The 24,250-nt window shown below is 49.5% G+C and overlaps 1 protein-coding gene across 6 annotated transcripts in view; it reads right to left on the bottom strand.

The window, feature by feature from the left end:
• Window positions 1–1,062: 1,062 nt before the first annotated feature.
• Window positions 1,063–24,250, bottom strand: part of LOC144941068 (uncharacterized) — a 74,579-nt gene continuing 51,391 nt past the window's right edge. For 5 of the 6 annotated variants that reach the window (XM_078867506.1, XM_078867503.1, XM_078867505.1 and 2 more), the window contains 4 exons: window positions 9,336–9,492; window positions 7,914–8,010; window positions 6,899–6,968; window positions 1,063–5,244 (listed from right to left, as the gene is read on the bottom strand). In XM_078867506.1, the coding sequence (XP_078723632.1) occupies window positions 4,225–5,244; window positions 6,899–6,968; window positions 7,914–8,010; window positions 9,336–9,492 (1,344 nt within the window). In that variant the 3' untranslated portion in view covers window positions 1,063–4,224. The remainder of the gene's footprint in view (window positions 5,245–6,898; window positions 6,969–7,913; window positions 8,011–9,335; window positions 9,493–24,250) is intronic. The other variant, XM_078867507.1, reaches the window with a different exon arrangement.

Here is a 24,250-nt window from a genome sequence, read left to right as displayed (position 1 = left end):
ACCCATAGACTCACACAGAGACACACAGATCTGCCCTTACAGTCTCCCACCGTGTGGCCTGAGACTCACATACATAGACCCAGAGACTCACATTGACACCCATACATAGACCCAGAGACAGTCCTGACAGTCTCCCACCATCTGCCTCCCAGGCCTTCTCTACCCCTTGGTCAGCTGAATTGTGGAAACCACTCCAATGCCGGTCTCGGAAATAGGACGCACCCATTCTGTTACACACGGCCCCATCCAGTGCAACTGTTTATGCTGAATGTAATTTGAATTTCTATCGCATCATAGTTACAGCAACTCACCTGCACTGTATTTTCTTCCAAACTTCTTGCATTGCTTATCCTGTCTTGCTACGGAGCTCCCAGCATCAGTCTCAGATAATTGTCCTCAATTACCAAATTGAACATTCGCTGTGGTATTTCAGAATGCTTCAAACGGCCAATCGGGAGACATCACTGGCCACTTGGCTGCGAGTGGCGTCCGCTGGCCCGACATGACATGGCGTGGAGTGGGGTTTGATTGACTCAGCTACAATGCGGAGTGAGTGAAGCACCTCAAGGCTCCTGCATGTCCCGAGTTTCTCATCTACAGAGTCGAGGGAGGTGGGGTCATCTCCCTTATGACCAATTAATCAGTGTCGTGCAAAATATAGCAAACGAAATCAATATGCAGGCAAAGCACGCCTCCTAATTATATCTGTCGAACATAATTCGGTTCATTTGAGTTAGGTCGTGTAGGGATGTCAATTTTAGCAAAAACAAAAAAATGCATAGTTAAAAGTTGACATACCTACACATGTTGGTCATGAAAGCGCACGTTTAAGTATTATTTTACACAGCCCATTGACCACCTATGTCCTCCTGAGAGTACCATAATTTCAGCAGCATTGGTTTAAGCAAAACAAACTCTGGACCGGGTTCGACATTCAGTGTCTAATCAGCATCAAGAGTTCGGCTCCGCTTGAAGCAATGATGAATTGGACGTGGAATAATAATCTGGTATGCACGGCGGGACCATCACTTGCCATGTCACAACTACGAGGCCGGATGAGTGTTATGCCAGTCCTTTATTTAACGTATTCAGGAAAAATACATTAATCACATGCATTTTAATGGGATGTTGCTTTTAGCAGCATATTTACATTAATAAAAAACACTAAAATGGTCTTGAAATTTATCGCATGCCTATATACGTTCAACATAGTGTACGGTTTTTAACAATAAGTCAACTCTGGGACTACCCCTGATACTCAGACCACTAGTATGCTTACAGGGGATGAAGCAGTTTTTACACTGATGTAATTCATACATATGCCTATACACCCAAAGGGGCATCGCGCAACTCCTATAGGCAGGAGTGTGGAACCATGCATTTATATGTACTGTTTATTGTGTAATACATTCATATATATAGAGTACATGAACAGAAAATATGTACATTGTACATACTGTATGTACATACAGTATACTGGAGATACTGTACTGTATATACATCCAGTACCACACGGTACATTCAATACAGTATGTCCGCTTGCTAAACGCCTTACATTATTAGTAAAACAGTACCGACAAATACCATACACGCGGTGTGAATACGGTAAATGTTGTGTGCGTGTTGGTGCATATCTGTGGTGGAGCAGCCAGGTCCTGCTACCTCAAAGCAGCGGACGGTGATTGATGATCCATCACTCATCGATTCACGTCCAGTCTCTCGCTCACCGGCGATTCGTCACCTCCTCATCACTCTTTTACCGCCACTACCGTGTTACCGCTCCCATGAGATGCAGTCATTGATTCAGCCGCCCACGCTTGACTCTTTGTCGAGCCACACAACACCGTTTCATCTCATCCACATTGTTCAACCACTATACTGCAGGTCACCACAACAACATACTCACCCACCCCCTGGATCCACTCACGAACTCATTTAGCCACTCAATCACTTAGCCACTCACGCGTCACCCACTGACTCACCACACTTGTATGTCAAACACTTCTCTTTCTGCTTCTTCCCTCGCACAGTTTTGGAATTCTCTCCTCTCATCATCTCCCTCCAAGCTCTTAAAATAATATTGCTAGCTGCAAGAAACGTGTTAACCCTTGATCTATGGAAACTTTGACGGTGCTGTTTTTGCTGGAACCTTGACATTTTGGGCATTTGACCCCTGTGCTCAGAAGCTACGTTTTAAAAAGTCTCAAAGTGTTCGTCATGAGCGGGTGACTGATGCCATAGGTGCTACAGTATGTATCGGAGTACTGAACCGGCCCTTGTGAAATCCTAGGTACAAATCCCTGGCTCTACCCTGAGCTTAAACCAGTGGGAAGTTGAATATATCTTATTTTGTCATTTAATGCAGTATAAATGCCAGTCAATCATTTCCCTGATCGAATGAGCATTGAGGCATTGGTGTTCATCTCATGTTTAAAAGCCCTGCAGAGCCAGTGGTGGAAATTCCACATTCCAACACGCTTGTTGACTTCCCCACAACGTGGTCCTCATTCTTTTTTTTATCACTCAGGAGTTCAATTTCGACAACCTTAACCATTGCGAGCCGCTTGCTTGTACCACCGAGTCACCCACCCCCATGGCCAGTTCAAGAAATGGATATTATTATTCGTTTGCAGTGTCGGAATGCGTGCGGTCAAAAAAACATCGAAAATCAAAACTGCCAAGGAAGTGGGGTTGGGGTTGCCCTTCACGTCTCGTGCGTATCACCGCAGCGCGCGTCGACGAGAAATGTACAAAAACAACAATTCCGCACTGCCAACACGACGCAAGAAGAGCACTGGGTCAATAATCGTGGCGAGATTTGACGGCACGTAGAAAAAAAGTCGCCTTGCAAAAGATGGGAGCGGGGGCACACAGCGCCGAAGGTCGACGATCTTTTCTTTTCCCAGTACCGTCAATCACAACACTCTGCCAAGTGTCGTTTTGTGCCTACAAAAGAAAACAAATCTACACGGCATTGTGTGCAACCCTATTATGCAAACGTGATGCGTGCATCATGCATCCATCAGTCTATCTACAAACACGCACTATAGAAACTATCAATACAGTTATACAGTGAATACGCATTGGATGCTATTATTACATGTACAGTTATTTACAAAATACAAATTTGCGCGTCGGCTTTTTGTAAAAAAAAAATGCCTGTTTCTAGTGTAAGCGAGTTCCAAAAACGAGGAATATTTCAAAAAGCGTATACATTCGTTTAAACTAGGTGTGTACATTCCAATAAGGTAGATTAGTTGCATCGTATATGTAACAATCACTAAAATAATTCCAACGTCAGTTAAAAAGCCACTATCGCCAAATTTCTCCCGTCGATCAACAACTGGCCCGTTATTGCGCCAGAAGATCAACTCTAGCACGGTATAAAAGTGGAGCGTGGTGTGTGTCAGTTCCATTGTAATCCATGCCGTGTCTTCATTTCAAGTACATGACAGTCCTCTCCACCTGTTTCATTAGAAGAAGAAAACACATTTCATATATTCCACTTAGAAAAATCTTTTGAGATGGAACATCTTGTTTGCAAGGGTGTCCAGGAATGCCAGGGACAGGCTCCACATGTTTTGAATTTCCACAGAATCCCAAAAACAACTATTATGTCAAAGAACATTCACACACTGGCCTAAAGCCACACGAACTCTGGGCAGAGCTTGGGCCCCGACACCAGAGGCATTCTGTCACTCGACTTTCCGTAAAGTTCAACAGGATACCGGCACCAGATCTCGGGCACGCCTCATTTCCTGCCACCCAGAACACGGATGCCAATTATCGGACTTTAATCAGGTTACACCAGGACCGGTGGCAACCCGAGTCAATGTCTGCGCTGTTTCTCCCCCACCGCTTGCTCATTCGAGTGCCTTTTCCATGCCACGTCACATCCGTCTGCTCAGCACTTCCTCCGTCTTCACACGAGCAGTTGTTCTGCTGCACTGCGCCAGATGGTACACGGGGGGGCACTGGTGTGAACTGCAAAATGCCGACCGTCTCTGCTGTAAGAAGAACCCATGTGGTTGGGAAGACTGTAGCGCTGTGCAAAAATATTCACTTCCCCCTCCCACTCCCCGAGGAAAAATAACATTTCGGTGGCACGTCACAACCTCTCTGCCGGCCCAAGCGCGTAAAGCCCTGGGTGTCTGTGCAAGCCAACATTAATTACAGAGATACCATCTTATGGATCCAATGTAGTGTTGCAATCGCCTGAACACTTTAACCATGCAATCCCATTGGCTGGCCTTGAAACACACCCAGTTGCTCTGAGGACACATATCCACCCATGAGAGGGCTTCCTCTGCTCGTGCTGGCTGAGTGTGGATTGCAGGCCGTGTCATAACACAACGGAATGGACGGCATCTCCTGGGCGACCCGTTGCTCGTCAGCCGAGTTTCCTGGTTCGGCAGCCGCTGCCGCTGCTGCCTCGGAGTGCAGAGGGATTTGCACGTACGGCAAGAGGGCAGAGGCCGAGGGCACGGCTGGGGCCATGGGTCCATGTTCTTCCGGTGAACCCTTCCCAGAGGGCACCGGCGGCTCACTCGCCGTCTTTTGGAGTAGGATGCTGCCGTCGGCCTTGATGTCGGTTACGTGCGCGTACACGTCCAGCAGTCCCGACCTCATGCCGACGGGCTCGTTCGCATTTTTCCCATTCGGATCTGTACATCGACCCACTGCCGACCTGTCCGCACTGCAGACGGCCACGGCTCCGAACCCACAGTGGCCCGATGGGCCTTGCTGAGGAGGTGCCACAAACTTGGGGCTCTCTCCAGCACCCAGCTCTCGGGTGAAGTCTGTCCCTGAAACCTGCTCACTGGACACGCCCGCATGCTTTGTCTTCTCCTGCGAAGGACCCTTCACCTGCACGGCAGTGAATGCGGTGGCAGTGGCCTTGACCCTTAGCAAGAGCATTGAGTCCAAGCCCAGTCTACTCGGCAAGCTGCCCACTCCCTTTCTCCCATCCGCGCTCGCAGAACTTTCATGTCCAGAGTCTAGCGCCTCCTCATCCTCCTCGTCCTCCTCGCTCTCCTCACCTCCTCTGACACGCCTCGCTTTTCCCAGGAGTCTTCCACCCTCTCCGGTCCCGCACTCCCCATTGATGTCATGGCCTCTGCTCTCCCTGGTCCCTTCCAGCCCCACCTCGACGCACTCTGCCCACGAGTCGGTGTCCTCGCAGCGCGCAGGCGTGTAGCTGTGGAACAGCGCGAAGATCCCGTGCAGCTCCTCCGGTGGAGTTTTCTGCACGAACATTACAAAATAAACACGTAAACATGGGCAGCCCAACCACCAACATACTGCAGGTAATGAAACACACACTTCTGCCCATCTACTCATCGGCACACCCACTCAATCTCTCACACCAAACCACTTAACCACCACATTGCAGGTCACAACACACACACCCACTCATCTACTCACCCATACGCCCTCTCACCGACTTACTCTCTCACACCCAACGACTCAACCACCACACTGCAAGTCACAACGACACACACACTCACCCACTCGGTAACCACACAACAACCGTCATTTGTCACTAAGTGGTGGTGACGTCACCACGATGCTTGTGCCAGGCTATGTACACTTTAAGCCCACGTGAATTGTCCAAGGCTCACTGGCAGGAGGTTCGGTAACCCACTCATCTACTCACCTACACCCTGTCACCTACTCACTCACCCACTCACCCACTCAGTCACTCACCCATCCGCTCAACCGCGTGCAGTTTACAACGATACACCCACTCACTCACCTACTCATGCATGTACACTCTCTCCCACCACACTGCAGGCCACAACACTTCTCTTTCTGCTTATTCCCTCGCACTGAAGCACTTTGGAATTCCCTCCCATCTCCTTGTTTCACGAGGAATAATAGCAATATTCAATTTTAAAAAACGTGTTACACTTATCTATTACAACTCTGAGAGTGTTGTTTGCTACTCGGCTGCTTGACGTTTTGGGCCTGTGCTCAGCAACTGCGTTAAACAAAAACTCTACAAAGCAAGATAATACTCAACAGTACTTCTCAGATTGTATAACTGTTTGCCAGGATATGATAACGATCCAATCTAGTTTAATTTAAAAAAAAAACAGTTCTGCCTGCGTTGAACCAATTGTTTAAGCAAACCAAACTACTAAAGCTTTCGTGACTGCAGGATCATTCGGTAAAGTCATGGAGATCGGTTTAAAGAAAATAACAAAATAAAAAACTACAACGTTTCGATCGCAACACAAGCGGTGATAATCAGGAAAAGGGGGTGTTAGCTTCTAAAGACAACTGCTTATAAAGGTTTGAAATGGGCGTAGCCCAAATGTCAGCAGCCAATGCAATGCAAGTGGTGGGCCGAGAAGATGGGTACAAACTGAACAATCATTGGAAGGACGTTATTAACCAGTTTAAGTCATAACTGGCAAAGATGTTCCCAGCCTACCACCTTCCGATGTTAGTTGTTATTTTCGGCTCTCTGATTTTTTACATAAACAGATTAAACACAGCTACCTCGCGTGCCATCCTCGAGGCTTCTGCTTCACGATCTTCCATTAACATACTAATCTCTTATATGAATATAGCCACCTAGGTGCACTCGCCGTGAAGGATGCCTGGCGATCTTGCATTGACATGCTAATTTTTGCCTGCAGCCCTTTGATTGGTAGAAAGCCCACCACCGCCGCAGTCGCGGCCCACCACTTTGCTTGTTTTGAACAAATACTGCTGAAATTATGTACTCCCATATAGCTGCGTGTGGCTGATGGGATGTGTAAAAATAAATAGTTAATTTTTTTTACGTGGAGGGAAAGACACAGGAAGGAAGGCCTATCGTCTGCTTATTGATTTCGTTTGCTTATGAGACAGGCTCCTTTGCTCCGTGGGTTTATTATAGCCCGGCCGCCACCTTGAGCAGGTCATGATCCATCCCTGTGATGCGTGGTCCTGGCACTGGCGGCAGAAATACTCTCTTGATCCTGCAATTAATAAGAATCGCCGGGGTCACATGGAGGACGTGTCAGTACACACTTAGCAGTATCACACGGATGCCGTTCAATAGAAACCACAACGAGGCACGGACACACTGGCCACGTAATATATTATCCATAGCAGAGATTTTTTTGGTTAATATATTGTTTATTGTACAACACATTCGTGTCGATTTTATGCCCATAGAAGCATTTAAGGCATACTTAGTTGTGTTCGTGATAAGGGCTACATCATTTGGAAATTACACTTGTGAACGTGAATTGGTGTACGTTACCTGCTATGACTCACGATTCAGAAACAACACACGTTGACAAAGACAATGGAAGAAAAGCTGAAGAGTGCGCAAAGAGCGTGGAGGGGTGCACCCTTGGAATTGACACCGAGACGGAAGCAAGAGGAACACGTGGATTATAAAACACACGCAGGTAAGAGGCATCGTATTGCCTAAAAGAAAACTAAGTGGTGCCTGGGCAAGGCTTGGTACGGCTCGAAGGGATTTGGGCAGGTGGTAGAGACTGTTGATGAAGTGCTAGCAAAGAAGGGACTGCACCCTAGAGCACTTTCACCTAGGAGAAGGAACGACAAAAGCATTTAAGTGTGTGGGCGCTTAGACTGTGCTCTGGGAAGTCGAGTGACCGAATGCCGCTGGTTTTGGAGCTCAAGCTCTGTCCAAAGTACTTGCCGCTTGAGGCCAGTGTGTGAATGTTCTATGGCATAATAGATTTTTGGGATATGGTGGAAAATAAAGAGATGTGGAGCCTATTCCTGGCATTCTGGATACCCTTGCACGACGGGTGGTGGTGGCGGCTTGGAGAGGCCTTCTTCCAACTCTGATGGTGTTAACGTTCGTATAAATACACTGCGAGATGGGTCGCCCCTGCAAGTCTGATACACTGGCCGACGAGGACCAGACGTGGCACTGCCTCTACTACCTTTTGCGGGTGCCGATCAGGGTGACAAGGAACAGCAGCGTCACCATAGCACCCATTACGGCAGCCAGCAGTGTCACGCCAACAGCCCACTGTGCCACTGCAGACATTGGTGCACACACACACACACGCACGAGATCCCCCGATTAGCCGCATAGACTGTAGGATCAAATGCTCTTTTACATTTGAATTTGTACCCACACCACAACACAGTACGATTGTGTTTTCTGTGTCACGGCGGTGTACGTATTGATGACAAAAACACTACGAGCCGTCCGCTTCACAGTGGATGCTCAAGATCCTGCGACGTCATTCCAAGGAAAGTAGGCCACCGCAATTAACTCAATTGGTAACACACGTAGCAGCAATTGTTGCTCCCTTACTGCGAAAACCTAGCACGACCCTTCCGAAATAGAGTCTTGAGGCTCAACGAGGCTGTTCTGGGTAATCAAGGGCCATGATAATTCACCATAAGGTGAAGAACAAATTAAATACTCTTGCAATGCTCCCATGCATCAGAAAACAACCGTGGAAAAAATATCTTGTGGGATTTTTTTAAAGTATAGCCATCAAATAGCCTTAAAAAAAACATTTCCCACTATAGGGGGTGGGGTCGTACAATTCCCATTCACTGTGCTGTGAGATCAACACGTGGCATTTGAACCGATGTCAGAGCAGGAATTTAATAAAATTAAGTGAAAGACAAAACGGAGTATGGTGGTTGTCTTGTTCAGTCGTAGACACCTTGAGCTAACCGGCCATCTCAAAGGTCTGCCGTGTAGCCTTCAACAGACTGTTGGGGCAAATTCTGTTAGCGCATACAAATGCACACGAAGGGGGTGGACGGCTGTTGTTGACACTCTGCACCAGGTACTCATTTGAGGCTGAGTCAACCTAGGGGAAGCCCAGGACCAGTTGAGATAACCATCACCGATGTTGGCTGTGAGCGGGAATCGAACTGGGCTCATCGGGTTGGAAGCACAGTACACTAACCACAACAACACTAGCGACCCCTATAATTCATGGGCCATATATACACGAAGATTTGTTTACATAATTATATTTACACTCCTTTACCCAGGAAAGCCTCATGGAGTCTCAATACTTTTGCAGGGGGGGGGGTGGTCCTGCTAATTTTCAAAATTTGACCATGCGGCCTATGTCTTCCGAATGACGTCATGGGATCTTTAACGTCCCACTGACAGTGAAGCATATGGACGCAGCAGGGTTATAATTAACACGTCCACAGTATTAGCCAGGGCAGCCTGCTGGATTCAAATCGGAAGCCAGCATATCCAATTCCGAAAAAAATACGCAAGGTCAACAACCCACAACACACAGAATCTGCACTGGCACAGCCAGACAGCCCAGTGCTCACACCGCTCACACCCGTGCATTGCCACATACATGGCATGAGTGACGCACCTTGGTTTATGCCGATGGGCGGCTGAATTTCAACCTCGGCGCTCCACGGGCTCCAAAATGGGGAGCTGGTGGCCCGGCAGCGCACGCGAATGTAGTATCGCTCTCCCGGTTTCAGCCCGTGCAGCACGAGCTCCGTGGTTTGTATGCCAAATGTTTTCTGGAAGGACACGTGCACACACACGGTATTCACGCAGACTCGCGCCCAGAGTCTTAAATCAAAGTGGATTTCCTGCTCAAATGAGCATTTAGGCGGTGCTCATCTCTGGTTTACAGCCTTGCAGAGCCAGTGGAAGGAATTCCAGAGTGGAGTAGTGAGAGACAAGAAGTAGAATGTGTAGTGAACTGCAGTGTGGTGGCAGAGTGGGTGAGTGAATTATTGTCTTTTTGTGTCCTGCAATGTGGTGGTTGAACACTGTGTGGATGAGATGATAGTCGGTGTCTGGTGGACCGAGTCCTCAACATGGGCGGAGGAATCCATTATGGAAGTTCATTAGAACAGTGACCATAGGGGTAGAGACAGAAGAGTGATACGCAGGTAACTGACTGCTGGTGAATGAGTGACTTGTGTGAATCAATGAGTGCTGGATCATCAACACGCATGTCATCACGTGTTTGCTACGTATGTGTCACTTGACGCCCTGAACACCCTTAACAAGTAAACCCGTAAAAACAAAGTTTTTCACTCTAAATCCTTTATATGCGTGGCGGCTAGAGTCCTCTCGTCCTCTGGCTTGAGATGGCTGCCACCTATGGGTCAGATGATTGTCTGCCAGTATTAAGCAATTGGGAATTAAATATTTAATTTGTTTTCCCTAAACAGTGTAAAATTTTGGAAATTATTTTTCACGAAAATTAATTGTCACACACAACGAGTCTGTGTGGAAAATGTCAGCTCGATTGGATCACGGGAAGTGGATTAAAAGACGAGCGAAAGATTTGCACGGTCCTAAGCAAGCAAGCGAACTTAATATAAAGGATTTAAAAATATATTCGCCTGTGGAGGACGCGGGGATCGATCCCGCGACCTTTGGCATGGGAAGCGAGGGCGCTACCAACTGCGCTACTCCGCCACGGCCTGTGGAGGGGTTACGCTCTGGGCTCTTACACTCTGACGTTCAGCCAAAGCCATGAATGCGTTCTATTTGAATATATGTAAAATCATTTTTTTTGCCTAAAAAGTGTAAAATTTTGGGATTTTTTTTCACGAACAATAATTGTCTGGCACAACGAGTCTGTGTGGAAAATGTCAGCTCGATTGGATCACGGGAAGTGGGTTAAAAAACGACCGAAAGATTTGCACGGTCCTAAGCAAGCAAGCAAGCACGCAAGCAAGCAAGCAAGCACGCAAACTTAATATAAAGGATTAAAAAATTAGATTCTCTATCTAAAGGGATTATCCAGGCAAAATATTTTACTTTACAAGAAAGCAACATGCTCGTGATACATCTGTGAAAACAACGATTCGCTTTTAATTGAGACACCCTCCTTTACGCTGGGGCGTCTCAGAGCGATTTACACGCGATCGTTGACATACATCACACCTCATTTTAACACATTTCAAAGGGTACGCCCAGTAGCAACTGTCCCTGTGTGGCACAAAGTGACTCAGCACCTGGCCTGCAAGTGGGCATTGGTCTGCCAGTAGAGGGTGATGATTGTTGCTGTGCGTAATCTCAATTGAGACATTTTCTGATTTTTTTTTTGCATTTGAAAAATATGAATCCTGACGCTGCCACATAAGGGCCTACTCTTTTGGAATGACGTCAGGGGATCCAAACTATTTATGGTTACCGGGTTGCAGCATTACCCAAGGCGGCCGCAGAACCTGAACCATGAACCTCCACTACTGCTGGGCTCTGTCACCGCCCCAGCGTGGAAGAGTAGCCCAGATACCTTTTGTAGAGCCCACTCTCGTGGAGGGCCTTCTACCAGCTGTGGCACGAGCGAGCAAGTGCAGGGCGGCACCTTTACCTTCGTACTGAGATGCGAGGGAAAACCAACCACTCGGTGACTTGGGCCGTCGTGCGGATTGTACGTTCGCGAATGGCCAATGGGTGCATTTGATACTGAAATTCGACTGGAAATGTTTATTGGTTCCTGACTTTCGGGACCGGTAACCGGTTCTGAGAGCGATCAGCAGATTACCGGTTATCGTTTAACAAGCATCGTATTTACGCGTGTGACGTGCATTGCAACAGCAACCGCATCAAAACATCAATAGGCTGATGTACACATCTCCCTCATGAATCAAACATTTAAGACACAAGCCACAGTCGTGCGATTGTGCCCATGCAAACCAAACTATGAACAATAGAGTAAACCCATAGAGACACGTAGATACATAGAGACTCATAGCGATACATGTCGCAACATTAAAGACAAGCGACAGATGTGCGATTGTGGCCATGCAGTCAAAATTATGTATCATAAATCATTGTGTGGTCTGCGCTCTATCAACGGTGGAGGAAAACTAAAACTGCACGAACTCTCTCTCCCGAAGCCCTCTTGATGTGGCTTGCAGAACTCGCTTTGGCATTCAGCTCCTGTAACATAGTGCTGCCCTATGCAAGAATAGAATAGCATTGAGACGTTTGGAATAGAAGAGTGCCTGATATTGAGATGGCCAGGATAGTTACATAAGATGGGAATTAATGGTGAGGAGCTGTTGCTGTAGATTGGCAATTGCAGAATTAGGCGTATTATTGTATCTTTATATTGTCCTCAAAAGCACTGATTACTTTGTCTACGGGGAGGAATTTCACCTATCTGTTAGAGTTTTTAACAGACAACGAGACAAGAAGTCACAGCTTCTATTTTTTACCTACGTGACTTTACCGAAAAAACCTAAGAGTAATCCTTGCAGTCACGAAAGTTTCAAATCTAGAACTCTTATGTAATTCTAGGTCCCATGTCTAACAGAAAGAGGGTCCTCGCCTGTAAACATCTGTGAGTGCAGCAGTGTCGCATGAAGAACTGGTTCAAAGTTATGCTTGTGTTGAACCGGCACCACAAATGTGGTCCGCCCTTCCCAGAATGTTCATGTGGCCAACGGGTTGCAAAAAATATATACTTTTTTTTTACGTTGAGGGGCAGATACGTGAGGGAGGCATATTATCCGCTCGTGAATTTTGTTAATTCTTATTTGTGTTGTAGTTTTAGATAATTGTAGACGGACTGTACGCCCTCCCTTCCTCCTTAAGAGGCGGCTACAGTTTCTGTAACGGCTGCAGAGACTGAGAGAGATTTTGTGTGCACAGGGCATGGAATGTGCACCGGAACTGCCTTCCCGTGCAGCCCTGTAACCCTATGCGATTGATTCAATTGTGCGCATTCCACATGTGATTACTGCAAGTCCAATACTACTGCCCCATAGGCAACCTCCCGATCCGAGTAACGTTGCATCAGTGTCAACGTGATATCGCAAAAGATTGGAGATGGCAAAATAAATAATAAATAAATGTTACTACGCCTCGACTTCGCTGTCGGCCGAGAATGACCCCCAGCGCCACCCAACGGCGCGAGACACAGGGGGGGGGGGGGGGCAGTGGCATCCCGAACAAGAACCGCACCGAAGGCCCCACGCAGGAACAGTGCCGGTTCCTCTCTGCTGCCCCGACGGCAGTAGGGGACCGCTCTCAATATCCGTGACGTCCCAACCACCACCACACCACCACCACCGTGTCCCAACCACCACCACACCACCACCACACCACCACCGAACCGCGTCCCAACCACCATCACACCACCGAACTGTGTACCAACTACCGCCACACCACCACCATGTCCCAACAACCACCAACACCACCGCGTCCCAACCACCGGCACACCGCCACCTCCACCGCGTCCCAATCACCGCCACACTACCACCACCACTGTGTACCAACCACCGCCACACCACCAGCACCACCGTATCCCGACCACCGTCACGCACCACCACCGCGTGGATGGAAAATAATGTGTGCGGAAATTTCCTCCATGAATGTTAACGATCAGGGACTCCGCCACACTGCATAGGCGATCCATCAGGCGCACATCGCTGATGACTGCCCCAATACAACAAGCAGACTAGTCCACTCGGCTACCCCGATTCAACAAGCAGAGTAGGCCACTCAGCTACCCCAAATACAATAAGCGGTCTAGTCCACTAAGATACACCAATACAACACACAGACTCGTCCACTGAGCTACCCCAATACAAGTGGACAACTCCACTCAGCTACCACCCTCGGATGCCATAGATTGGCTTATAACGTTAAACATACAACTTGTAGCCCTCTTGCGTTTTTGTTAAAACTCCATACAAATGAAGAAAAGGCCAATGCCTCCTTCTCATATCTCTCTCCACGTACAAAATATAAGGTTTTTTTTAGTTTTACACATCTCATCAGCCACTCGGCATTTCTGCCCAGATGTTTACCACCCAATCCAGAAGTCAACAAGACTAATTTTCCCAAATAGAGGCAAAGGGCAAGAGAGCTGTCCCAATGTGAGGCCATCGGTTTGATGTCAGAAGCAATGTGTGGCATGAGAAACGAGAGTTTGGTGGTGTGCCAAGCAAGTATGTGGATAATGGTTACATAATTATAAAAAACTGTGGTTATTAGTTAAGCTACGGTGAGGGATTTAGAGCTAGTTTTGGGTGCAGTGTGGGGTGTATGTATATATGAGATTGGGGTTCGTCAATGCGAATCTTACTGTTGCCCATTCTTAACTTTTTTTTATTGCAGAGGCTCAGGGTTCGAATTCAGTGGGGCCCACCCTGGCTGTGTGCTCAGCGTAAACACGCCTCCGCCTGCTTCACAGTGGACATTGAAGATCCCATGGCGTCAATTGGAGTAGGCCGTTCAGCGTATGCCAGCGTCGCACTGTCAACATTTTCCACATTTTAAAAAAATGACTTGCAATCAGTAAGTTACTTGACTGGAACCGCGTTGCCCTCGGCCGCAAAATCAAAGCGAAAAAGAGTCTCGAGGCTCGGTGAATCTACCCTGGGTAAACACACATTTCCAGCGCCAATAGCGATTTTCTGCTCAAATGTGCATTGAGGCAGTGGTGCTCATCTCCGATTTACAATCCTGAGCCAGTGGTGTACATTACACATTCCTATGATGGGAGCGAGTCAATCCACGGGACAACTACTGTTTGTGGTCAGATGTTAACTACCTTGACTGGTATACAATATGTCGTGGGTTCGATATCAACTCTGATGCCCGTATATTTGGAGTTTTCATGTTCTCCCCATGTGCATTCTTCTCCGGGTCCTCCGGTTTTTCCATCCACATTCAGAAACTTGCGTTTGGAGTATTTGGCTGCTATAAATTTCCACACGATAAGCCACTTTGTTGAGCTATCATTTGTGGCCATGAAGCTCCTGAAATAGAGCCATATAGCTCAGTGGGCCTTACCTGTTAATTACTAAATTAGTTTCAGTTACATTTTTTGAGTCCCCCACAAAGTTTTATTCGTGTTAGCAACCCTGGAGCGGATCTCCCAAAGCCGATTGGAAACCCGCTGCTCGCTCTGCCGGTTAATGGGGAAACACCGTGAGTAATAACCTGGACAACAGCTCAGGTGCCACGATGTCCTCCGAACATTTCTGTAGACTTTGCGGTCTCGGCGGACGTGCTGCGCTGGGCTGGGTTGGCTTCGGGAAAGCTGAAAATCTCTGCGGTGAGAACTCTCTGAAAGCAGCAGCAGGCAATAACTGGACCGGCGAGTTGTCAGGGTGGTTAAGTGCGGCAGCCATTAACACGCAGCCGAGTGAGCGAATAACTCTGGGGAGTGGAGGGTCTGGTGAGCCCCATGTGAAACCGCTTACTTGCAGCGGCTCACACTGTAAGGCCACCCTGCTTTGTTTTGGCGGGGCCAGGAACTAGGCTGAACAGGGTGCAGGCAGTCCCTCCCTCCCTGCCCGGTGTTGTCTTTGATCAACACAGGAAAAAAAATTGCGTTTTGTTTGACAGCAAGCACAGCGTTGTGCACCAACAACAATAACGCCAGTAACCTCCGTCTACCACTAAGTGGCGCTGACGTCACCGCGACGCTTGTCCCAGGCGAAGTGCATGTATCTACCGCAACCAACTTGACAGGCAGTGACAACATCAATACGCAGACAATACGCCTCCTCTCACCACATATAACATATATGCCTCACCACATATAACATGTATGTTTTAACACGTCCCATCAGTCACACGGCCTTCTGGGAGTGCAACTACAGAACATTTCTGGACTGGTTTTGACATCCAGTGTCTCATCAGCGGTCAGACTTGCTTGAACCAATGCTGGTGAACTGCCCAGGTGTTTATAGGTAAGGGCCCTCTCTCTCGATCGGGGTTCTAGTTTGACACAAATCTGCATCATACACAACACAAAATAATAATTTGTGTCGTTGTGGAGAATACATATCCTTCCAAATGAAAAAAAACGTAAGTATTTTTGTGTACACATCCCATCAACCACGCTGCACCAGGTGTGCAGCAATTGTAATCACAGAGACCCGTGTGCCATTAGTCTGTAATGTCACATGGAACCTCGCTTGGGAGCGATCGTGAGCTACGGGCGAAGATCGTAAAGAACCATTCATTCCAGGTCAATTGCAGCCCATTATCAATAACATTGCTGGAACACGGAAAGCCATAAAAAACGAGCGTTTTTCTCACGGAGATTGCGAGACCACACTTTCGCCGAGCTGGACGAGAGCAGTGTGTTGGGTGGAATCCGTGGGCCCGTGGTCAAACCGTGGACCGATTCAGATCATCCCTCCGAAGCCACTTTCCGTTAGCCACGGCCAGAGATCAAACGCAGGTCCCCGGGTTCGTGCAGCGCAGGTGCGCGAACCATCACCACCTCGAGACGCGCAAATGAAAATAATGTAACGCACACACACGCACCACACACACGCACCACACATATACCACACGCACCACACACACACGCACCACACACGCACACCACACACGCACACCACACACGCACACCACACGCACACCACACGCACACCACACGCACACACCACACGCACACACCACACGCACACACCACACGCAAACACCACACACCACACACGCATACACCACACGCGCCACACGCGCCACACGCGCCACACACACCACACACCACACACACCACACACGCACACGCGCCACATGCGCCACACACACCACACACCACACACACCACACACGCACACGCGCCACATGCGCCACACACACCACACACGCACACACCACACACGCACACACCACACGCGCCACACGCACCACACGCGCCACACACACCACACGCGCCACACACACCACACACGCACACACCACACGCGCCACACGCACCACACGCGCCACACGCACCACACACCACACGCGCCACACGCACCACACGCGCCACACACACCACACACGCACACACCACACGCGCAACACGCACCACACGCGCCACACACACCACACGCGCCACATGCGCAACACGCACCACACGCGCCACACGCACCACACGCGCCACACGCACCACACACACCACACGCGCCACACACACCACACGCGCCACACACACCACACGCGCCATCGCGCCACACACCACACACACCACACGCGCCACACACACACCACACGCGCCACACACACACCACACACACCACACGCCACACACACACCACACGCCACACACACACCACACGCGCCACACGCGCCACACACCACACGCGCCACACACACACCACACGCGCCACACGCGCCACACACACCACACGCGCCACACACACACCACACGCGCCACACGCGCCACACGCGCCACACACACACCACACACACACACACCACACGCGCCACACACGCACCACACACACCACACCCGCCACACACACCACACACACCACACACACCACACGCGCCACACGCGCCACACACCACACACACCACACACGCGCCACACACACACCACACGCGCCACACACACACGCACCACACACACACGCACCACACACACACACCACACACACACACCACACACGCACCACACACGCGCGCCACACACACGCCCCACACACACACGACCATACACACGCACCACACACGCGCGACCACACACACACACCACACACACCACACACACGACCACATGCAACACACACACGCACCACACACACACACGCGCAGGCAAGGAGATCCGCTGTGCAGTGCGACCTTAACAGAATGTTTTGGGGCAAGTGCCATGAGCGGATACCCCTGAAGGCGGCCGGTACGGGCACACGGCGGGTTTAGGATGTTTACGCACCGAACCAGATTCTCATTCGAGGCCGAGTCGACCTAGGGGAAGGACGCAGAATCGTCTCAGATATCCATCTCTGCGTCTTAACCGTGGGCGGGAATCGAACTCGGGATCGCCAGGTTCACGGCACAGTGCCGCTAACCGCCGCGCCACCGCTCCCCCATGTACCCGCACGCGCAGCCATGCGCATTCCCCACACTTGGCAGGAAGCCAATGTCACGCACAACACACACACCACACACGCACCACACACACCACCCCACAACACACACACCACACCATACACGCACCGCACACACACCACACCACACACACACCACACCACACACACACCACACACCACACGCACCACGCACATACCACACACACACACGCACCACACAACACACGCACGCACCACACACACCACACTCACGCACCGCACACACACACCACACACACGCACCACACACAACACACATGCACCACACACACGCACCACACCACACAACACCACACACACGCACCACACACACCACACGAACCACACACACACCACACACGAACCACACACACACAACACACACACACCTCGATCCAGCGTGCCCCATGTAAACTCGTTCTGTTTTTGGTGGCTTTCACTAAAAAACGGGGGGGGGAGCCTTCGACCGGTAACGAAGGCGAGAGAGAGAGGACGCGCGCCTTGTCAATGTCCTGCTGACCAATCCCTCTGCCTTTGCCAAACTCGATCCGTTTTGCCAGCGAGGGCAGATTTAGCCTCTCTCTCACCACCTTTGGCCGAACGCGCGTTCGTCGCTCGCCATCAACACACGGCAGCGTACAGTGAAGGGCAACAGCCCGTCTTGCGTGTGTGTGAAATCATTGGGTGAGTTACACTGTCCAGGCTCTGGGAAGACTGGGCGAGGAGCCAGGAGCTGTCAAGAGGCTCGTTCCGTGTGTTCCTGGGCCTAATCCCAGCCCCGGCCATCGCTCCCCACTCACTCGCCTGCATCAGCAGCAGCCGCCACTGATGTGGGGGTGGTGGGGGTGGGTGTGCCCGCAGCCACACAAAGAACTCTGCCATTCTAGAACGCGCGTGCACACAGCCACACAAACCCATGCACCAGCACACACAGCCACACAACCCCATGCACCAGTACACACACACACAGCCACACAACCCCATGCACCAGCACACACAGCCACACAACCCCATGCACCAGCACACACAGCCACACAACCCCATGCACCAGTACACACACACACAGCCACACAACCCCATGCACCAGCACACACAGCCACACAACCCCATGCACCAGCACACACAGCCACACAACCCCATGCACCAGTACACACACACACAGCCACACAACCCCATGCACCAGCACACACACACAGCCACACAACCCCATGCACCAGCACACACACACACAGCCACACAACCCCATGCACCAGCACACACACACAGCCACACAACCCCATGCACCAGCACACACAGCCACACAACCCCATGCACCAGCACACACAGCCACACAACCCCATGCACCAGCACACACAGCCACACAACCCCATGCACCAGCACACACATACACAGCCACACAACCCCATACACCAGCACACACACACACAGCCACACAACCCCATGCACCAGCACACACACACAGCCATACAACCCCATGCACCAGCACACACACACACACAGCCACACAACCCCATGCACCAGCACACACAGCCACACACAGCCACACAACCCCATGCACCAGCACACACACACAGCCACACAACCCCATGCACCAGCACACACACACACAGCCACACAACCCCATGCACCAGCACACACACACAGCCACACAACCCAACAACAACGACGCTTGTGCCAAGCTAAGTCCACCTTGAGTTCACGTGAAGTGTCGAAGGCTCGCTGGCAGGAGGTCACAGAACAGACCCAAGTGCCATGCTTTGACTGAGATCACTGGCCGGTGCACCACCTGTGCCCCCGACTGTGCCAACTTGCTGTGTTTTAGCCACCCAGCGCTCCGCTCATTGTTGTGAGCATCGCTCCTCTGTCCTCCGTTGTTCTTGGAGGGCGACTGCCTCCAACTGCCCAGTAGCGTCCTTCACGAGATTCCTCCATCGAGGCCGATCGGCAAGTCCACTCAGCTCCAGATCCTGCAGTACCCCATCAGTCCATCTCTTCTCCAGCCCGTGTCGTGCCCATTTAGCCCCCCTCTATCTGGCCAAACAGATGCTGCTTGGGCATGTGGTGGCTGGGCATGCGGGCTACATGATCCAGCCTCCAAACACGAGCACACACACACAGCCACAAAACCCCACACTAGCACACACACAGCCACCCAACTCCTGCACTAGCACACACAAATACAGCCACGCAACCTCATGCACTAGCACACACCTAACCACTACACAAGCACACACACACACAGTCACCCAACCCTTCGACTTCAATAGATGAACAGAGCCACATGGCTACCCAGGTCACACACTCGCACACAAGATGATACGCCACAAGATGATACGCCACATGATTCCCACGCTCAAACGAACATTGAGGCATTGGTGTTCATCTCCTATTCACAGTCCTGGCTGAGCCAGTGGTGTCAATGTCCACATTCCGATGATGGGTGCGAGTCGACCTGTAGGACAACCACCGCTACTTCTCCACAACGTTGTACTTTATTTTACCGACCCTGGAGGGAGGCATTATGGGCCAAGTCAACACCCCCAACTAGGCTTTGAACTCGTGACCTTTGCAAATCGATCGCTCTTTGACTGTGATTTATATATGACGCAAATTTGCAGCCTGGATACGCACCCCAGGAAGACATTATTATTTCACCCGAGAAGCAAAAAAACTCAAGATATTTGGCCACACTGCTGTAATATTTAGGAATGTGCTAAATTGTAATTACATTTGACAAAAAATTAAAATCCAATTTTCTACTAATTTTCTACAGTTGTCTGCGTGTGTGTATAGCATTATCAATCGCGCAAATCGCGTCTCTCAAGGCACTGCTGTAGAATTCGCGAAAGGTCGCAGTTTCCCTCACGTAGGCGCAGGGGAGAAAGGAAGCCAGAACCCGGCGCTCCACCAACAATCGCCCGAGCTCTGTGCTCCTACATTGGGATGTTCGTCTAACTCCATGAATGAGCTTTGATTTTTTTTATGAAGAAATCCCACGCGCGCGAGGGGTTATCACACTCAATATCCGAACACATGGAATGCAGATGGAATTTAACCCATTTGCTGTAATAGCACCATACCCTGGCAAGCCAAGGGAAGGTGGCAACCTCGACGCTCGCGGACTGGGAGGGAGTTTGACGAGCGTGCGCGATCCACCAATCCCTCGCCTCCCCCCCTTCTGCAGTGCCGGATTACCGGATGAACGTAAAGAGGTGTAAACAAAAGCACCGGCCTTCTTTATCGTCTTCTTCATCTTCTTCCTCTTCCGATAATGGCGGTCGTGCTGAACGAGGTTTTTACCTGCGGTGGCTGCCGCCGAGCGGCGCCATTTTACTCGCCCTCGTTGCCGCTGTCAATCAACAGTCGGCTTAAATTACGGGTGCGAGAGTAATTAACGAATCTCGGCCTGCAACTACAGTTACCAACAAAACAAGGGGTGCGGTAGCTTACACCCCCCCCCCCGTGCCAGGGGGTTTAGCCGTGACATCTGGCAGGAGACCGTTAGAAGAGCGCTGCCAAGCAAAGGTGGGGGGGGGGGAGTCGCTTCGTGACAGCCTTGAAAAGGAGCAAGAAATCTGCGCGGCATTTACCAATAATAGCCGTTCGCTCAGCCACCGCAAAGACACAGCAGCCACTACGCAACAAATTAGTTTGACATGGGTTCAACCCGGGTTTTACATGGGTTTGACCTGGGTTCGACCTAAGTTTAACCCGGGTTTGACATGGGTTTGACATGGGCTTTAAATGTGTTCGACCTAGGTTTGACACGGGTTTGACACGGGCTTGACATGGATTCGACCTCGGTTCGACCTGAGTTTAGCATGGGTTTGACGTGAGTTTCGACCTAGGTTTGACCTGGCTTTGAACTGGGTTTGACCCGGGTTTGACATGGGTTTGAAATGGGTTTGACATGGGTTTGACCTGGACGAACAGTCCAGTGGTGGGCATCCATCATCCATATTTGGGGGGAAACAGGAATGTATTTGGGCCAATGGGCCAAGACCTTGTACCACTTTCTTATTGAACTTAATTTCAGAACGAGCGTTGCTCGTGCACTTTCGTGAGATATGACTAAAGTGGGTCGCAAGCGATATGGATTTCTTGACCTTTCTTCCCCAAAGACACGCACTGGCCTACTTTCACTCAAACACATCAACAACTATAATATGGCATTACAACATCCGCAACATTGACAACAATAAAAAAACATATCAACATCAATACCAACAATGGCATACAGCTTCAACAAGATTATTGTTCATGTGAACAATCTGGATGCTGCACAGTTCCGATAGGCCTAGGGCTGGCTCAGAAATGCGTCCACGTTTTGTCTACAGCGCAAAATAGGGGGAAAATCGATACACAACGTCGATGCCCGGCTTATAAAAATATCAGCACTCTTTTTTTGTAAATAAAACGTCCTCCCGCTAATTGCGTGTTCAGCATTAACGGTGTGACACCTCACGCTGAATGAAAGGCAGCAGAGGCTAAGAGGTGATCGAGCACTCACCACTTGAGTCTCGTCACTCGCTCACCAGTGGCATACGCAGTCACCTCCGTTGCACTCTTCTATCGCTGCTGCTGCTGCCGCCACGGTTACCGCGCCCGTGAAACTTCACTCATTCACTCCTCCTCCCATTCTTGACTATCACCACGTTAATAGTGTGCTGTTTGTTGCTGGCCATTTCATGTTTTGGGTCTTTAGGTCTGTGTTCAGCAACTGTGTTTATATAAAAAAAAAGAAATAGACTAAAGAAATACGACGTGTGAGCGATGTTGCTTACACCTCATGAGCTGACAAACAGTGCACGGGGTGATTACAACCACGGCGATGGCTGTCGATGCACGTGCTCAGAGAATCGCTTGTTTACAGTGCGCGCAACTTTACACGTCAATTACTCTTTTGCTTTATAATCAAAAGTCAAAGCGACTTCCTGACTGAATTGAGCATTGGGCCATCGGTGCTCACACATCCTGTTTACAGCCCCCCGCAGAGCCAGTGATGGAACTTTATACATTCCTATGACAGTTGGGTTAATTTCTCCATATGACAGCTGCTGGTGGCTTCCCTCCCCACCCACCCACAAAGCAGTATTCATTTTGCTGATCTCCCCATCGGGATGATGAGATGAGGTCAATGAACCCCCCAACGAGGATTTGAATTCGCAGCATTCCGATTGCGAGCCGCAAGATCGACCACTGAGCCGCCACCTGTATGCACGTTTATCTGTATGTATGTTTATTTATATGTATGTTGAACTGTATGTACGTTTATCTGCATGTAAGTTTAACTTTTTTTGCACCGTACATAGCCAACCGTACAAATTGGAGGTGCGGGGCAGGACAACAAACTGAACATAAAAAGCTAAAAGAGCTTTCAAATCTACATTGAAAAGTGCATCGCTCCAGTGGCTTTTTAATATCAGAAGGAAGAGCGTTTCAGACGGCTGCAGAAGCACATCTGAAAGCACGCGATGCGGTGACCATCTTTGTTCGATGGCTTAGCCAAAATCCGCTGCATGCTTGAGGTTGTATTTATGAGTTGGGCAACAAATAAGGTGAAAAAGACACCTCATCCCCATATTTGTGACTCTACTTACAATAAAAATCGTTAATATGTATATTACACATTCCATCAGCCACACGGCCTCCTGGGAGTGCATCATTTCAGCAGCATTGGTTTAATTCAAACAAACCCTGGACCGGTTTCGACACTGAGCATCTCGATTTGAAACTTTCGTGACTGCAAGGATTCATACTCTTTGGTTTTTTCGGTAAAGTCACGTAGGTTAAAAGAAAACAAATAAATTAAATAACGACGTTTCGGATGCAACACAAGCTTCTGTCTTCAGGTGAAACCGTCACAGCAAAATTGCTGTATCAAGTAAAGAGAAGTCCCAAGAGACACGAAAAAACCAGAACCACACATCACAAAGCTGGATGTTAACAAGATCGTTATCAATCAGAATAACATCCCGATTTCGGAAAATCTGAAAACGGTACTGGATAAAGGGCTGAAATTCGCTGTCACCCCTAAACATATACCAGTAGAGGATGTGATCTCTCAGGTCGATGTAGCCCTCAAAGGCATAGGGACACATCCAAGCGGACGTTGCGAGAGCTGAAATAGCCACTATTCTCAAGAATGCTAAGAAACCCATTAGCAACATTAGTAAAAACGAACGCTCTGAATTTTTTAAAAATTTGAAAAAGAGGGATGATATAGTCATTCTCTCGGCCGACAAGGGCAATGCTACTGTCATCATGGATAAAAACTCATACAGCAACAAAATCCAGGACCTACTCAACGATGGCAGTTACTCCAAAATTAAAAGTGATCCGACTAACAGCCTAACAATAAAAACCAACAAGATCATCACTGGCTCGACTTCCCTAATCGAACCAACCAAACATCCCTCCCTAAAACCCTCGGCTGCAAGACCTACCAGATTTTATGGTCTTCCCAAGA

The sequence above is a fragment of the Lampetra fluviatilis genome, chromosome 24 (assembly GCF_964198595.1).
Source record: "Lampetra fluviatilis chromosome 24, kcLamFluv1.1, whole genome shotgun sequence".
Lineage (NCBI taxonomy): Eukaryota > Metazoa > Chordata > Hyperoartia > Petromyzontiformes > Petromyzontidae > Lampetra > Lampetra fluviatilis.
Note: the sequence above shows the minus strand (reverse complement) of the source record. Positions and strands in the feature narration are given on the sequence as shown.